This window comes from Arvicola amphibius, chromosome 13 (assembly GCF_903992535.2).
Source record: "Arvicola amphibius chromosome 13, mArvAmp1.2, whole genome shotgun sequence".
Taxonomy (NCBI): Eukaryota; Metazoa; Chordata; class Mammalia; order Rodentia; family Cricetidae; genus Arvicola; species Arvicola amphibius.
In genome coordinates this window covers 57,514,606-57,533,387 of record NC_052059.1, presented here as the reverse complement: position 1 = coordinate 57,533,387, position 18,782 = coordinate 57,514,606, and the positions used below count along the sequence as shown (strand labels likewise).

The 18,782-nt window shown below is 37.7% G+C and overlaps 1 protein-coding gene across 2 annotated transcripts in view; it reads left to right on the top strand.

The window, feature by feature from the left end:
- The window catches only part of Rnf17 (ring finger protein 17), a 129,921-nt gene that overhangs the window by 59,911 nt on the left and 51,228 nt on the right, over positions 1-18,782 (top strand). For both annotated transcript variants that reach the window (XM_038310477.1, XM_038310478.1), the window contains exons 11-15: positions 6,868-7,026; positions 8,747-8,936; positions 9,929-10,097; positions 16,582-16,772; positions 18,565-18,709. In XM_038310477.1, coding sequence (XP_038166405.1) covers positions 6,868-7,026; positions 8,747-8,936; positions 9,929-10,097; positions 16,582-16,772; positions 18,565-18,709 — 854 coding nt within the window. The remainder of the gene's footprint in view (positions 1-6,867; positions 7,027-8,746; positions 8,937-9,928; positions 10,098-16,581; positions 16,773-18,564; positions 18,710-18,782) is intronic.

The following is an 18,782-nucleotide window of genomic DNA, read 5'->3' as shown; positions in this document are numbered from 1 at the left end:
TTATCCCTTCTAGGTTTTCCAGTTTTTTTATAATTATGTTTCAAGGTATTTTATAGTAATCCTCTGGATTTCACTGGAATCTGTCTTGGGGTTTTTATTTCTGTGAAGAGATACCATGACCACAGCAACTCTTATAAAGGAAAGCATTTAATTGGGGCCTTGCTTATAGCTCAGAGATTTTTTTAGTCCATTGTCATTATGGCAGGAAGCGTGGTGGCTTACAAGCAGACACGGTACTGGAGAGGTAGCTGAGAGTTCTACATTTGGATTGATGGACAGCAGGAAAAGAATGAGACACTGGACTCATTCGTGGTTTGAGCATCTGAGACGTCAAAGCCCACCCCCAGTGATACTTCCTCCAACAAAGCCCACACTCACTCCAATAAGGCCACACCTCCTAATAGCGCCACTGCCTATAGGCCTGTGGGGGCCATTTTCATTCAAACCACCACAACATCCCTCTTTTTTATTTCTAATTTTATTAGTTTGCAATCCTCTCTTTTGATTATTGGTCAGGATTTGTCGATTTTATTTATCTTCATAGAGAACCAATTCTTTGATTGTATTATTTAGTCTTCATTCTAAGCTGATTATTTATTATTTCTTCTGCCTGAAGAATTTAGCTTGCTTTTGTTATTCTGAAAACTTGAAGTACATCATTAAGTTATTTATTTGAACTTAGTCTAATTTTGGGTTGTAGGGGAGTTGATACAGGGTCTTATATAGCCCAGAGTAGCCTCAAACTCACTATATAAGTGAGGATAATCTTGATCTCCTAGTCCTCTTGTCTCCATCTCCCCACTTCTGGGATTACAAGTGTGTATCACCATGTATGGTCACTCATTATTTTTAATGTGAATGAATACTCAGTAACTATAAACTTGCTCTTAAAACTGCCTAATAAGTTGTAAAACTGTTTTCACTTGATTCTAAAAATTTTGTTATATTTTGAGATTGGCTTTCAGTGTGTATCTCTGACTGACTTGGAACTCACCATGTAGGCCAGGTTGTCCTGGAGCTCACAGAGCCTATCTCTGCCTCCTGAGTACTGGCACTAAAGGCATGTATCACCACACTCAGCTTTTATTCTAGGAAATTTTTAATTTATTCCCTCATTTCTAAAATTTACTCCCCCATTTCTTCAGGTAAAACCAGTTGATCTAGAGTTCAGATTCCAGGTATTTGTATAGTTTCATCTATGTCTCTTGTTGTTTTCTAGCTTTAGTCTACTGTTCTGATAAATACAATGAATTTCTTAATTCTCATGTATATTATATATGCTACTTTGTATTCTGAAATGTTGTCTATTGTATGGAAGGTTTCATGGACTACTGAGAAGAATGTATATTCTATATTCGTTAAATAGAATATTCTGTAAATAATGATAGGTCTAACTGTTGCATGAGATAATTTAACTCTTGTTTCTTTGTTGATTTTTTTTTTTTTGGTTTTTTGAGACAGGGTTTCTCTGCAGCTTTTTTAGAGCCTGTCCTGGACCTAGCTCTTGTAGACCAGGCTGGCCTCGAACTCACAGAGATCCGCCTGCCTCTGCCTCCCAAGTGCTGGGATTAAAGGCATGCGCCACCACCGCCCGGCTTCTTTGTTAATTTTTAATTTAAATGAAAGGGTGTTGAAGTTGTCCACTATTATTATATCAGTACCTGCCTGGTTTTCTATGCCTTTTAATGTTTGTTTTATGAAAGTAGAAGCACCAATACTTAGTATACATATATTTATAATTGTCATATTTCTTTATGAATTGTTCCTTTTGTTGCTATGTAGTGGCCTTTATCTTTTAGGTAATTTTGTTTTGAAGTCTACCAGATATAATAGATTAGATATACCAACTTAATTTTTACTCCTTTGACTCCTAGTCTGTGAATATCTTTGTCAGTAAGATGCTTTTCTTTGACAACAACAGAACAGCCATATGTTTTGTAATCCAGACAGCTGATTTGTCTTTTAAATGGTGACGTGAGACCTGTCTTGATTACTATTTTGTTGCTGTGATAAGACACCATAGCCAATACAATTTATAGATTAGTTTATTTGGGACTTATAGTTTCAGAGGGTTAGAGCTCATGACCACCATGGCAGAAAGCATGGCAACAGGCAGACATGACATTGGAGCAATAGATTGTATCTCTCATCTTGAGACATAACCATGAGGCAGAGAGTGCACAATGGGAATGACATGGGCGTTTGAAATCTCAAATCCCACTCCCAGTGACACACCTCTTTCAACAGGGCCACACCTCCTAATCCTTCCCAAACATTTCTACCAAATGGGGACTGAGTATTCAAATATGTGGGCCTATGGGAGCATTCTCATTCAAACTACCACAAGTCTATTTGCATTTAATGTCATTTTTGAGAGGGGTTGTGCTGTTATTCATGGTTAGGGTTGTTTTTATTGTTAGTTGAGTTACTGTTTATTCTTTTCCTTTCTCTTAGTAGTATCTAGGGCCTGCTGCTTTATTGTGTTGGACATGACAGACCCTTCCTATATTTCCTGTGTTTATCTCTTTTTCCTTATTGAGATAAAAACTCTTCCTTATTCTTCAGTGTATAGTATTTCTGCTAAGTACCCTCTGCAGTTCTAGCTTAGTTTGGGCTTTTTTTTTTTTAATGTCTTTATATGTTCCCACAGATTTTAGTAGAAGGTTTGCTGCATATATGCATTTTGATAGGCAGTTGTTTGCTTTCAGATTTTGGCATACTATTTCATGCTGTCCTGGATTTTAAGGTTATTGATAAATATCTGATGTTATTCTTTGTTTGCCTTAGTTGGGGAGTTTGTGCTTTTGCCATTACAAACTTTAATATTTGCTCTTTGCTTTTTATTTTGAATATCTTGACTGTGATATGTCATGCAGAGTTTTTTTTCTGCTATACTTTTATTGGATAATTTGCCTTTGCCCTCAACACTTCTCAGCCCCTCCTTCTGCTCTGTGGATCTTTAAATTTGATTCTCTTGGACATAATCCAGGGTTCTTAAAAGCTTTGGTTATGCTCATTTGTTCTTTGTTTCTTCATATGTGTATGAATGTATTATTCCCTGAACTTTGTCCTCCAAACTGAATATTTTTACTTTTACTTTCACTTTTTTATTTTATTTTTAATTTTAATTTATTTTTACTTTTATTTAGTCTTATATATTGATGTGCTTTCTACCATGTATTTTTTATTTATTTATTTATTTATTTATTTTTGGTTTTTCGAGACAGGGTTTCCCTGTAGTTTCTAGAGCCTGTCCTGGAACTAGCTCTTGTAGACCAGGCTGGCCTTGAACTCAGAGATCCGCCTGCCTCTGCCTCCCAAGTGCTGGGATTAAAGGCGTGCGCCACTACCGCCCGGCTCTACCATGTATTTTTTAAAGATTTATTTTATTTTTTCTGTGTGTATGTGTGTGTGAGAGAGAGAGACAGAGACAGAGAGAGAATGTATCTATATGCACTCACATGTGTGTATCCCCTCAGAAGCCAGAATAAGACATCAGATCTCCTGGAGGGGGAGTTACAGGTGGTTGTGAACCACACCTTATATGGGTGCTGGGAGCAGCAAGTTCCCTTAACCAGTTGGACATCTATACAGCCCAAACTGTTTATTTGATTGATTTTTTTTCCTTATTCTCTGGTTCTTTGTAAGAATCTAAATATCTTGCGAAATTTTTTTCCTCTGTATTTTCTTTTCCCTCTTCTATATTGTTGTTGTATCAATCTACTTTTCTAACTTAGCTAGATCTTGAATTGATTTTCTTGCTTTATTCCTCTGAGTCATTTGCGTGGTGATTGATTCTTTTTTAAAAATGGGACACTGAAATCATTTTTGGCATTTCATCTGCTTTATTATCTTCAGTTTACAATATTAAGTTGTAAGATTATGAAGCTGTCATGGTGGTTTCCCACAGTTTTCGTGTTTCTTGTTATATTTATGTATCTATTAGGATGAATATGTCGTCTGGTTTCCCTTTTTCCTACTGTTGCTTTGTTTTGTATGAATCTCTTGGGTGTTGTCTTTGCTCATGTTTATTTTACCTACTATTATGCATGGGGGAAGCCAACTGGAATAACAGAAATATTACTAGACAGCAACAAAAGGCACTTGTATATTTCACTTAATAGCATTGATAAGGTTCAACAAGACGGTAGTGGTTTGCCCCTGGGTGCTCACTCCTGTCAGGTTGTTTCTGCCAGTGCTCTACAGTTTTTGTCTAAGAAATGTTCATGTCCATCCTCCTGTGTTGTTTATTCTTGCCAGTGCCATGATAGGGGTGATAACTTCCAAATATTCTTCAGGCTAATTAATCCAGAATGCTTGCTCATGGAGAATCTTAAGTTTCAGGTTCCTGCCTAAACCTGTGACCAGTACTACCCCTGCTTTCTCCTCCCACTGTGTATCAGCTCCTGAACATGTCTGCCTGACCCACTTAGCATATTTTGGAACCTCCTTGTTCCCACAGCACCTGCATCCAGGAAGAGAAAACACCTCCCTGGCAACTGTTACTGACATCAGACCTAGTGTCATTTCGTGGCCACTTTGAACTCTGATCACTTTTTTACTAAGAAAAAAATGTTATGTGTGTGAGTATTCTACTGGCATGTATGTTTGTGTATCACTTGTGTGCCTGGTACCCATGGAGGCACTAGGACTGGAGTTACAGATGGCTGTATGTGACAGTGCAGTACTATGAAAGTTATCTCTAACAAGAGATGTAATCTTTGCTGGATCTCATAGTCAAAGTTAATAATATACCTTGGGATTATTAAGACTTAAGACTGCTAGCCTAGTGTGTACTCATACTGTTTGCTTAACCTGTCTTTAAGAGAACAATCAACCTTTACTTGCCTCAGATTTTTCCGTGTAATCAACTTTTAGGATCTAAGCTAATATATAGCTATAATCTTAAATTATGTTCTCTTCCCTGCCCCCGACCCAGATAATGCATGTGTATTTGCTAAAAGCAGAAAATACAGAAGTTGAAGCAACCTTCTAAAACCTACCATAAAAGTTGAAAATAGCCAGGCAGTGCTGGCGTATGCCTTTAATGTCAGCTCTGGGGAGGCAGAGGCAAGAAATCTCTGGGAATTACACAGAGAAACCCTGTCTTGAAAACAACATTTATGGATATTGGTTGATAAATAATGATGTTTGTTATTTGGGACAGTTAGATTAGTAAGAAATCATGACTTAAACCTTGTAATACTGCTAGAGAATTCTGTAAAGAATCCCTTTCCTTCCCCATGTGATGTTTTCTGTGCTGTTCAGTACATACAGAGTGAACCCTTTGTGAGGGACAGACACAGATACAGATGTAGGCATATATTCACATTTATGTAACAGAAGACATGGGGACATGAAGTAGGGAATTCTGGACTTGCTCTTGGTTAAATGGCTCCAAGGAGAAGTGCTTTTATTTCTTTCTTCAATGTGACACCGATGTATTACTGGTACTCAGAGTTAGTCACTAACGTATATAATCCTTGCAGTTGTGAATTGCCATGTAGGTGCTGAGATTTGAATCCTGGTCTTCTGGAAGAGTATCCAGTTATCTGAGCCATCTCTCCAGCCCTTTCTGATCACTATTCTTTTAATTGATTCTATTTTAAAATTTTTAGTGGTTATTACTTTCAATTATGTTGTTAATTCTATTTGTTACCCGTTTGTGGAATTACTTCAGATGGTTATACAAGCCTAGGACCACAGACTACCACTTCTATGTGGAGGTAGGCCAGCTTCCTTAACAAGACCTCAGATTTCTTTTACCCATTCTTAGTATTATTAAAGATAATCTGTGTAGTTTATATTAGGTAGTTCAAATGGTCTGTTGTTCAGTTTCTGCCATATAGCTATACTAGTCAGTTCTAGAGCTTATAGCCTTTGTTCAGTAAATAAGTATATATTAAATAATCAAAAATGCTAAATATATATGAAAATATTCTTAAATTTATATTGAAACATTCTCAGTTGTCTTGCTACCCGTGCTTATTTTGTTCTCTCTCTTTGTATAGTTTATTAATGTATATGCAAATAAATACACATATATTATCTTTTTAAATACAGAATGCATTATACCATATACACTGTTTATGACATTTACCCTTAACATAATTTGGATCTCTTTTTATAGAAGTAGAAACAATTGGACTAATTATTCCTATATAAATAACAAATTTCATTGCCATTAAATTTCTCTGTTCCATGTGCACCAAAAAGCACACTTCTCTAACTATTGCTATGTACTTTGTTGACTTTGCCTAAGCATTTTGCCTTTTAACTTAATTTGTAAGACCTGGATGCAGAGTAGCCATAAGCTATATTGCTTTTGTAAGTATTTATATGCATTGACCTGGTTTTGGTGGACTCCATGGTATTCTAATCATTACTAGTAGAATTCTAAGGTTCAAGTTCAGAAAAAACACTGGCGTTTTATGGTAGAATTACAGCACACGGTGGGGCTGTATAACCTTATATGAACTTGTTCCACCTATAGAAAATGTTTCTCAGTTAGACAAAGTGTGCAGCTCTTGTTACTAAAGAGTTGATAGTAGAGGCAGTTGTAGTTCAGTGGTAGAGCATTTGCCTAATGTGCATGACAGCCAGGTCTGTCCCTGACAACACACACACACACACACACACACACAGGTGATCCAGTTGTTTTGTTGGGGATTTGGAGTTTAGACTCTTTCCTGAGGCCTTATTATTTTAGATATGCATCGCTACAAGACAGGTTTGTTTTTGTTTCTATTTGTTGTTGTTTATTTGTTTGGGGTTGTTTGCTTTTAGGAAATTACAGTTGCTCACCTTTTATGGTTCTTTCCTAGGTCATGTTTTAATAATATGCTTTAAATATGGATTCTTGCCCAGGTGGTCCAGAGCTAGTTTTTGTAAGCCATATAATACATCCTTGCCACTTCTATGTGCGAAAATATTCACAAATTAAAGATGCTACGGTGTTGGAGAAGAAGATGAAGCAAGTTTGCAATAAGAGCTTGCACCTAAATCCTTCAGACATTTTGGAGCTAGGTAAAGATTCCTCCAGATTATAAAATCAAGTTTGTTTAAATAATGTAATTTTTGGCCAGCCTACATAGATTTGCTAAAAGGTTTTTTCTTTTTTAATGTTCACATAAATGCTTTGAAATTATTTATGTAAATTTGCTAAATAATAAAATGAAAGTTTGACACATTTAGAGTATAACAGCTCCATTATGTGAGTTGCTTTTTACATTAATGAGCCCATGACAGTTTTTCTAGGCCTCTTGAGAATGAAGGACTGTTAAGAGAATGGGTTCCAGCTTACCTTGTTTCTCCTACCTCACTATGACTTGAGCTAGACTTGCAGCCTCTCTCCTTTTGTTGGGATAGACAAGAAGTTAAGTTAACCCTTTCCTGCCTACTATCCAGACCATAGCCAATGTTCTGTTATGAGACGGGTTAACAAGAGAGAAGAAGAAGAAGAAGAAGAAGAAATATATTAATGTACATGGGAGGTTGAAGCTTAACTACTTAGAGAAAACCAGAGTGGAAGAGAAGGAAACCAGAGCCAGTAGTTAATTACTGCAAATACAGTGTGTCTTATGCAAATAAAGCCCTACAGGCAATTTCTGAGAACTGACCTCAGAATAGACAAAAAGCCTATCTCTGTATTTGATGACTTTTTACTGTCTTCTTTTTTCTCATGTTTAATCTTTTCTGTATTTCTGAACATTACTAGGGAGTTTAAGAAAATCCTAATATTTTGGAAGTTCTCTTAGATAAAGAAACTGTGGGGAAGCAAACCTTATTTTTGCTTGAAGGAAACCCCCCCCCCCCAAAAGGTTAGATTAGAGAGGCCTTGGTCCTGGCAATTTGTTTTGCTTACTATGTTAAAATGACACATTTGACATTTTCTGAGCCTCACGCTTTCATCTCCTACAGTAAAAAGAACCAACTCCATGTCGGGCATAGTGGTGAATGTCTTCAAGCCCAGTACTGGGGAGGCAGAAGCAGACAGATCTCTGTAAGAGTTCAAGGCCAGCCTGGTCTACATAGTGAATTTCAGGATATCCAGAGCTACATAGTAAAACTCTTTCTTCAAAAAAGAAAAAAAACAACTCCATATGATTATTGTACAGTTCAAGAGGATTCAAACACAAAAGCATGAGAACATTGACAGCTCATAGGATACATTCATTTTCAGGCGTCGTCTTAATCTTTTTTTCATGGATAGTAATTTGAACTAAGTCCTTAGTTTATCCTCACCTTCAGAATCACACTGTTAATGAGGATTAATTAATTTTGGAATTTCAGATACTACCATTCATTGTACCTTAATTCTAACTTGCTTTTACCAAGAGAAGATAAATATATCATGTATATCATGTTAGTTAATATGTGTGTGTGTGTGTGTGTGTGTGTGTGTGTGTGTGAATAGTGAGCTAGTGATTTCTGAAAGGTGTTCCTTTAGCATTCGGATGGCAAGACAGTCTCATTTGACTATGCTAATATAGTTTGTGAAACAAGATCCTCATTGAGTAACAACTTGTACTTTATGTGTTTTTAGCCCCTCAATTAGCTTATGAGTTTTTGTAGTAAAGAAACTGCCACAGTGCATTACCTTTTATTCTTATAGCACTTGGCAGTACTGTATAATTTAATAAATCAATGAATTAAGATTTCTTAGTTGGAAAACTACATATTTGTAAGTTAGAGCTTTACTTGATGTCTTTTTAAATAAACACTAATGATCTGTCTCTCCTATTAGGTGCAAGAATATTTGTCAACAGTATTGAGAATAGAATGTGGTGTCGAGGAATTATCACTGAAATAATTCCAACAAAAACTAAAAATATTAGAAAACCATGTAGTCCAACCAAATTCTCAGTCTGTGAAATTTCAGTAATACAGATATTCATGGTAGATTTTGGAAATTCTGAAGTCCTGATCATCACAGGGTATGGATCTTTGTGATTATTTTATGTTCTTGACCTGCTTAGAAACATTTTTGGGAAAGAGGATTTAAGGAAGGAAGGGAGGAATGAGGAGGGGGAAGAGGGAGGGAGGGAAGTCAGTAACAGTTAAAGAGCTATCATTCATTTCCAAAACAATAAAGCAACAAGTTTTATTGTTTTGCTGTATATTTGTCTTACAAAGTAAGTTAAATACTGTCCTTTATCAGTATTATTAGAAGATGAACTTGAAAAAGAGCTTTTTTTTATGTGCTCTAGATGCATATCTTATGTTGTCTCAGAGCAGGGGATAATGTACGGATGCTTCTAAATAAAGTATTAATAGTTAGCTACTAGTGATTGGCTAAAATTTTAACCTTACTGCTATAAATTCATTAAAGGATGTTTAAGATTCATGCTGTCTAACTCACTATAGGTTTTTAAAACTCTTTGCCTGGGTCTTAGGGAAAGAAATTGAAATTGTTTTGTAGTGAGAACCACTATTGCCTGTAGCATGGTTACTTTATGTAATGCTCACAGTTTCATAAATATGAATATATATACATATGTTCATATGAGACAGTGGGTCATTCTCGTTAAGTTTAAGTTGAATAAATTCAAATAAAGGTAGTCAAGATTTAATTCTATGTAGTAAAATAATTTCTGTTTATAATTAATAATAAAATAATTAATAAAAAGTATTACTTTAGAATATACATTTTGGCAGGATTTAACTTCAGGTTAAATTCATAGAAGTACATACCTTGTAAAGGAGAAAAGACATTTAAAGATTGAAGTATTAATTTTTTTTTAATCTTTCTTGAGACAAGGTCTTAACCATGTAGCACTGACTAGCCTGGTACTCACTATAACAACCCAGGTTGGCCTCAAACCAGCAAGAATTCATCTGTCTCTGCTTCTACCTCCTGTGTATTAAGATTAAAGGCATGCATGACCGTGCCTAATGAAATCTTATTCTCCATATTACTTCTTCCCAGAGTTGGTGACACACACATGCGACCAGAGCATGTTGGTGAACAACGTATTACACTAAGTGAATTCTGTCTGCTTCTGAGGAAGTCTGAACCATATAGTGAAGAGCTGCTGAAAGACATCCTCCCTTTAGCACGCCTGTGCTCCTTGAAGGACATCGTGCCCTACAATTCTGTAAGTGGGAGTGGAAAGTGAGTCTTCCCTCAAAGGCTGTTGGAGTTTTAGTTGTGTTGCCAGTGAAATTGCTGAGCTAGTCTGAAAGAATGAGTTATGTCTTGACAAACACATTCTGCTTATGAATTGTTAGTGCTGTAAGCCTCAGCTTTCATAGCTGAAAATATTTTACTGAAAATTTGAGTTCAAGAAAGTTCGTATGAATGTAACGAAATATCCAAGTAAAACACTACATTTTAGGATCAATTTTGTCAAAAAGAATCAGGAAATGGGATGTTGTATATTTCTAGACATTTCCCCCTTTCTCCATATTTTATTTGTGGCTTGTATAGCATTCTGTTTTAAATTTTTTATACATATTTTATTGATATTTATTGAGCTCTACATTTTTCTCTGCTCTCCTCCCTGCCTCTCCCCTCCCTCTTCAATCCTCCCCCAAGGTCCCCATGCTCCCAATTTATTCAGGAGATCTTATCTTTTTCTGCTTTCTACTTCCGATGTAGATTAGATCTATGTAAGTCTCTCTTAGTGTCCTCATTGTTGTCTAAGTTCTCTGGGATTGTGGTGTGTAGGCTGGCTTTCTTTGCTTTATGTTTAAAAAACATCTATGAGTGAGTACATGTGATAATTGTCTTTCTGTGTTTAGGTTACCTCACTCAAAATGTTTTCTAGGTCCATCCATTTTCCTCCAAAATTCAAGCTGTTGTTATTTTTTTCTGCTATGTAGTATTCCATTGTGTAAATGTACAACATTTTCCTTATCCACTCACAAAGGTAAAACATTTATACACATAAATGTATATATAACCATGTCTGGTGCCTTGTACAGAATTGGGGTATAAGACACAGCAAGCACTCTAACTTTAAGCGATAATTCCCACCTTCATTTTATTTTTTAAAATCTATCTGTCTGTCTGTCTGTCTGTCTGGGTTTGAGTGTCATTATGTGACTATGTGGTGCATGTGGGTGACCATAAAGTCCATAAAAACTTAGACTTCCTAGGAAGTTGAAGCACTTAGCATGGAAGCTGAGAGCTGAACTCCAGTCTTGCGAAACAAACTCAGGTCCTCTGCAGCAGTAGAGTGGACTCATAATCATTGAGCTATCTTGAGCTATCTCTGCAGACTTACTCTGTTTGTTTGTTTGTTTGTTTGTTTGTTTATTGAGACAGAGTTTATTTACTAAGTAGTTCTAGCTATTCTGGAAATTCCTATGTAGATCAGGCTGGTCTTGGATTCACAGAAATCTATCTACTTTGTCCTCTTAAGTGATGAGATTAACGGCCTATGCTACCTGTTCTCAACTCTTACTTCTTTTTTAAATAAAGTATTTTGAAATTACATTTATTGCTTGGCATAGTGTTTTATTTATGCGTGTGTGCATATATGCCACAGCCTAGATGTGACAGTAGAGAACAGCTTGTGGGAGTTGCTTCATTTCTTTCACCACATAAGTCCCTAGTATTGAACTCAGGCATTCAGGCTTAGTAACAAGCACCCCTTCCCTCTGCTAGTCCCTAACTTAATAAATTTTTAAGAGAATCTTCATTGTATGAACATTCATTTATATCAACAATCTCTTAAAATATAGGAATTGATGCACTAATTCAAATGGATACCATGGATTCTACATAGTTCAGAATCTTATAGACTTAAAAAAATAATGGTTCTCACTAACAAATTTTATCATGTTTGATACAGGAGTTGTTTGTATTGACTCATAGCTTAAATACATATTATGAAAAAATACACAAGAAAAAAATATTTTTTATTTTTAAAAATTATTTAGGGCTGGAGAGATGGCTCAGAGGTTAAGAGCGTTGCCTGCTCTTCCAAAGGTCCTGAGTTCAATTCCCAGCAACCACATGGTGGCTCACAGCCATCTGTAAAGAGGTCTGGTGCCCTCTTCTGGCCTGCAGACATACACACAGACAGAACATTGTATACATAATAAATAAATAAATATTTTTTTAAAAAATTATTTAATTTTTTATTTTTAGATTTCCATGATTTTTCTAGCTTCTTTATGTAGGTGTTTAGTGCTATGAACTTTCCTCTTAACACTGCTTTCATTGTGTCCAATAAATTTGGGTATGTTGTATGGTCATTTTCATTGAATTTTAGGAAGACTTTAATTTCCCCCTTTATTTCTTCCTTTACCCATTGATGATTCAGGTTTAATTTCCATGTGTTTGTGGGTTTTCTGGAATTAGTGTTGCTGTTGACTTCTAGTTTTAGACCATGGTGATCTGATAAGGTACATTGGGTTATTCCAATTTTTTTGTATTTGTTGAGATTTGTTTTGTTACCAAGTATGTGGTCAGTTTTTGAGAAGGTTCCATGAGGTGCTGAGAAGAAGGTATATTATTTTCTGTTTGGATGGAATATTCTATAGATGTCTGTTAAATCCATTTGAGTCGTAACATGTTCTCTTATTTCTCTGTTCATTTTGTCTGATTGACCTTTCCAGTGGTGAGAGGGGAGTGTTGAAATCTCCCACTATTAGTGTGTGAGGTTTATTATATGATTTAAGCTTTAGAAGTGTTTCTTTGACATATGAGGGTGCCCTTGTATTTGAGGTATAGATATTCAGTATTGAAATTTCCTCTTGATGGATTTTTCTTGTGTCCTAGGTGTCTTGTTCAGTTCCACTCCTGTGGAATTTGTTGCCCAAGATGGAGTTCCTTGCCTCAGGGCTACTTTGTCCTAGGTTACCGGCTTTGACCTGTATCTGTAAATCCTGGTCTGGATTCCCTCCTGCAGAAGGTCCTCGGTTGGAGTTGGACCTGGAAAGGTTTCTGGTTATGGTCTACTGCCTCAGAGGTCCCAGGCTCGGGTGTGCCCGAACCCGCAAAGTGCCTATTTACTTCCTCAAGGTCCCAGACTTGCTGGGACCTGCAGGGGTTCCAGGTTCCTGCCTATTCCCTTTAATGTCCCAGACCAATGCCTGAACCCACAGAGGACCTGTCTTAGGCCTACTCTCTCAGGTCCCAGACTCACCAAGATCTCTGGTTCCTGCCTGTTCCCTGGGAGGACCCAGGTTCACTCATGCCCAGGCTGACAGCGGTCCTGGCTCAGGCCTAGTTCCTGGGAGGTCCTAGACTCTTGCTTGGACCCACCAGGGTGTTCGCTTAGGTCTACTCTCTTGACGGTCCCGGATTCATGTCTGGACCCTCAGCAGTCTCTGGCTGTGGCTCACTCACTCAGCGCTTACTCCCCTGTACCTGTTCCGGTGGAGATCACTGACTCTGGATCTGGTCGCTGGTTGAATCATGATCTGCCCTAGTTCCAGGACTGGGTTTGCTCCTGTTTTTTGCTCCTGGTGGAGCTTGTTCTCTCTGTGTCCTATGTAGCTGGTTCAATCCCACTCCGGTTATGGTTCCAGTGGAGATAGCTGACTCTGAGTCAGGGCGTTGGCTCCATTCTATTTCAAATTATTTGTGAATCTTTTCCTTAAGAAATCCTAGGCGATTGGAATTGTATATAAAAGTATATGTAAGGCAGTTCTTCTATTATGAGGTCTACAAAGCAGAAGTCTGTGTCTTTGTTCATCATAGTATTCCCAACACATAGCTCCTCTTTTACCACATAGTAGGTATTCAACGATGTTGAGCAGAATAAATGAATGAATGAATTTTTTATTTTGTCTTTTCAAGACAGGGTTTCTCAGTATAGCCCTAGCCATCCTAGAACTCACTCTGTATCCCCAGGCTGGCCTTGAACTCAGTAATCCACCTGCCTCTGCTTCCTAAATCCTGGGTTTAAAGGCATGCACCACCACAGCCCAGCTTTGAGTTTTGTTTTTTTGTTTGTTTTTTTTTTTTAAGTAAAATGAGGCTAGAAAGATAGCTAAGCAGTTCAAAGCAGCTGCAGAGGACTAGAGTTCAGTTTCTAGCAACACATCAGACAACTGTTTTTTGTTGTTGTTTCTGTTTTCTTTCGAGTGATATAGGATTTCACATGGCCAAGGCTGTGAATCCTACACAACCGGAATGACCTTAAAATTCTAGCTTCCTGCATCTACCTTCTGACTGTTGGGATTATAGAGTTGTTCTAGATTGATCTCTGTTGTTGTAGTGAAACCCTGACCAAAAGCAACTTGGGGCAGAAAGGGTTTATTTGACATGTACCTCCAGCTCACAGTTCATCACTGAGGGAACTCACCTGAATATGGGACTGCTTGCTATTGCAGGCAGCACTACTTCTGACCAGGAAACTCACTCAAGTCAAGGAAGTGCATGGAACCAGGAACCATGGAAAATACCCATGCTGTTTGCTTACCCGCTTGTTCACAGGCTCATGTTTAGCTAATGCTCTTAAACAGCCCAAGACCACATTCCTGGGGATAGTACTGTCCACAGTGGGTGGACCCTCTTGCATTAATTAAAAATCAAGACAGTCTTTAGCAGACATGCTCTCAGACCAACCTGATTTAGGTAACCTGAACTGAAGCTTACAACTCTAAGGTATATCAAGTTGACAATACTAATTAGAATGGGTGCATGGCCAGACCTGGCTAAAGTAGTACTGTGTTTTATTTGTGCTAGACACAACTAAGCTACCCAGTCTCCAGGTTTTATTTCTTTAGTTGAGGGGTCCCTGCAGGTGTCATTCAGGGAAGAGAATCACTCAAAGATATAAAAAATGAAAACCTGGTGCAGATGGACTTTGTCAACCTGGATCAGACTTCAGGGGGTCTAATAACAGGTGGTTTATTCCCAAGGTCCTTAAGCCCAGTATAGTTTAGAAAAAAGTTTCCTAATGTAAGTTTCCCATTGCACAAGGAAGCATAATTACACTGAAACTCAACCTAGGGTACAAGTTGTTTCCTCCAGGAAGGTGGGTTCTACAGATGGGCTATCTGTACCAGCTTAAGGGCCTAAAGGTCTGGCTTGGTCTCAGTCATACAGATAGCATAGAGGTCATCTGGGCTATTAGCCACCTCTGATCCTGGTTGTGGGAATTTGGGGATCCTATGGCTATAAGGGTCATTTAGATTAATAGCTGCCTCTGATTTATTGACCAGAGCTTGATATGGCCTGGCCTAACAGATAACACAAATTCCCAGGCAGTTAATTTCCAATTCTCCGTTTTCTGGATGGAAAAGGAGGGTTTTTTTGTTGTTGTTGTTTGCTTGCTTGTTTTTAGGGGTTTTTTTATTGATTTTTATTGAGCTCTACATTTTTCTCTGTTCACCTCCCTGTCTCTTCCCTCCTCTTCAACCCTCTCCCAGGGTCCCCATGCTCCCAATTTACCCAGAAGATCTTGTCTTTTTCTACTTCCCATGTAAGTCTCTCTTCGGGTTCTCGTTCTCTGGGATTGTGGTTTGTGGGCTGGCTTTCTTTGCTTTATGTTTAAAAACACCTATGAGTGAGTACATGTGATAATTGTCTTTCTGGGTTACCTCACTCAAAATAATGTTTTCTAGCTCCGTCCATTTTCCTGCAAAACTCAAGCTGTCATTATTTTTTTCTGCTGTGTAGTACTCCATTGTGTAAATGTACCATATTATCCTTATCCATTCTTCGGTGGAGGGGCATTTAGGTTGTTTCCAGGTTCTGACTATGACAAACAATGCTGGAAAAGTGGTTTATTATTTCCCCCATTGGAAAGACAATCCTATGTGCTTAACATTCCTGGTTTCTCTGGAGACCTGTAGGCGCAAGGATCTTTGTGCTATGCTACCAATGTTTAGTGTCCCTTATTTAGTCTCTTATACTGTTACAGTACTGTGGTCTTAAACTCAGAATTCAGAATTAACTTTTGAAGTTTTGTAATTTAAGTGGAAAATTCATATTCAGCATATTGTATTTTTAAGTCATTATAATTTTTATTAATATTTTTTAAATATTTATTTATTTATTATGTATACAATATTCTGTCTGTATGCCTGCAGGCCAGAAGAGGGCACCAGACCCCATTACAGATGGTTTTGAGCCACCATGTGGTTGCTAGGAATTGAACTCAGGACCTTTGGAAGAGCAGGCAATGCTTAACCTCTGAGCCATCTCTTCAGCCCCCTCATTAATATTTTTGTAGAAGTATTTTATATTATGTTTATGAATGTTTGGCCTCCATGTATGTAAGTGTTCCCCTATATGTATGTGACAGATTCCCCTGAAACTAGAGTTACAGATGGTTATGACCAACCATGTGGGGACTAGGAATCGAACCCCAGTTGCAAGAGCAGCAAGTACTCCAAACCATTGAGCCTTTCTCCAGCCCCCAGTTATCATTTACTATTCTAAAGTGACTTACAAACTTGTAGCTATCTTAAGGTTGTGTCTGTAGATTATAGTATGTCAGTATTGTGCATATATAAACTGCTCTGGGTTTATGGTCTCAGCTGTTTCCTAAATGCATGATTGGTTCAGTGTCTTTACTTAAAGTTGCAGGTGTGCTGGTATAAAACTTCATCCAACACTGTAACATTAGACCTAACTGTAATTACTAACTACTTTGGAATTTTATTTTTTTCCCATAGAATGAAGGCTGGGAAAAGGAAGCAAAAGTAGAATTTTTGAAAATGGTAAATAACAAGGCTGTTTTAATGAAAACTTTTGGAGAAGAAGATGATGTGCTTATTGTAGATCTGCAGAAACCACCAACAAATAAAATCAGCAGCGATATGCCTGTGTCTCTCAGAGATGCATTGGTTTTTATGGAACTAGCAAGGTAAGTAACTTGTTAAACTTAAATATTCTTCAAGATTGAAGTTATATGAACTTGAGAGGTGGCTCAGCAGTTAAAAGCCTAAGCTGCTATTATAGAACACATACAGTTTGGTTCCCAGCACCCACAAGGCAGCTCAGAATTATCTGTGACTCCCGTGCCTCTTTCTACTTTCCTCAGACAACAGACACACATGGTACACACACATACCTGCAGGAAGAATACCCAGAAACATAAAAGTAGATTATAGCTATAAATAGGAAAAGAAAGGTTTTAAAAATAAAGAAATCTGGCCTAGGCATATAACCCACTTGTTAGAGTGCTCTGCCTAGCATGCACAGAGCCCTGGGTTCAATTCCTAGTACTGTATGAACTAGTCACAGTGGCCATTCTGATAACCCTAGTACTTTACCTAGGATGTAAAGGCAGGAAGATCAGAAATACAGGGTCATCCTTAGCTACATAGCAAATTCAAAGCCAGGATTGACTACATGAGCCCCTGACTCTAATAGCGATGAAAAAAAAAAAAAAATCATGGGCTCATGCTGGCGAGATGGCTCACTGTTTAAGACTGTGTGCTGTTTTTACAGAGGACCGTGGTTCCAGCACCCACATGGGGACTCACAACCATCTGTAACTCCAGTTGCAGGGCATCTAGTTCTTTTTTTTTTTTTTTTTGGTCTCTGAGGGACCCAGGCATGCATGTGGTATACATACATGCTTACAGATAAAACATTCATACACATAAAATATTAAAAACATTTATTGTGGCCTTTAAACTGAACGTTAGTGGTTTCAAAACATTGCTATCATGTTTTCTAATGTGAAAATTGCCGTTAGTATAGTTTAAGAAATTAAGGCAAAGCTGAGAAAATGGTTCAGTGGTTATGTAAAAGTGCTTACCACACAAACTTCAGGGACTGAGTTCTAATCCCCAGACCCACATAAAAACACCTCTGGACAAACAGCACAGCATCCAGTCTCAGTGCTCCTATGGAGATGGGAGGGAGACAGAGGCAGGAGAAGCCCTGGGAGCTCAAGGGCCAGCTAGCCTGACCTACACAGCAGGAGAATGGAGATCTTGTGTCAAACAAGGTGGAAAACTAAGACCTATACCTGAGGTTGTTCTCTGACCTCCACATGTGTGCCATGAACACCCTCATTTTACACATACCTTCTACACACACACGCGTGCGGTAAATAAAAATAGAAAATGTGTATAGATACTAAACATATTTTGAGTTTTGTTAACTTTATAAGAATCTATTAAGAGTTCCAAGAATTGTAATTTAGCTGTTCCTGCCTTATATTAGTTAGCTTTTGGGATGGGTTCATGATCACTAATCTAATTAATGTCTGAATCTAACATAGATACTTAGCATTTCCCTTTTGTTTGTTTCACATAAACCAAACTTAAGTTGATGTAAGTAACCATGGAGACAGAAGAAGGTTCTAACTCTCTGCCCTGTGTGACTCGATAAGTCCAGAAATGACCCACATCAGTCTCCTTTAGAAAAATAAAGGAGCATTGAGACTAGGAAAGGCCACAGAGAGTTCACTGATCTCACCTGGGCACCGCAGTCCACAGCAGTCATGAAATGCTTCTGACCAGTTCCAGCCCCAAAATGCATAAATCTGAGGCTTTATTATTGAACTCCTGTTCATCCAGGCTGAGTAAGTGGAAACCATGCCAAGAAATTTAAGTTAGAAGAGGACATTGAAAATGGTAAATAAGTCAGTGTTTGTACAGGCCAAAAACCTTTATAAGAACGGCTTTGCTTATGCTTTTAATTAGGTTTAGGTCACAATCACCAAGAAGTCACAGTGAAAAAAATAATACAACTTTATGCTACCATCCACCCATTTTGCCCGAAGAGACGACAGAAGTTTCAGTCATGGTTTGCCATATAAATAGCCCTACTGATTTTTACCTTCAGTTGGTAAGTATATGTTCTTTTAATAGTTTGTTTTGTTTTTTTCCAGAGCTGAGGACCAAACCCAATGCCTTGCACT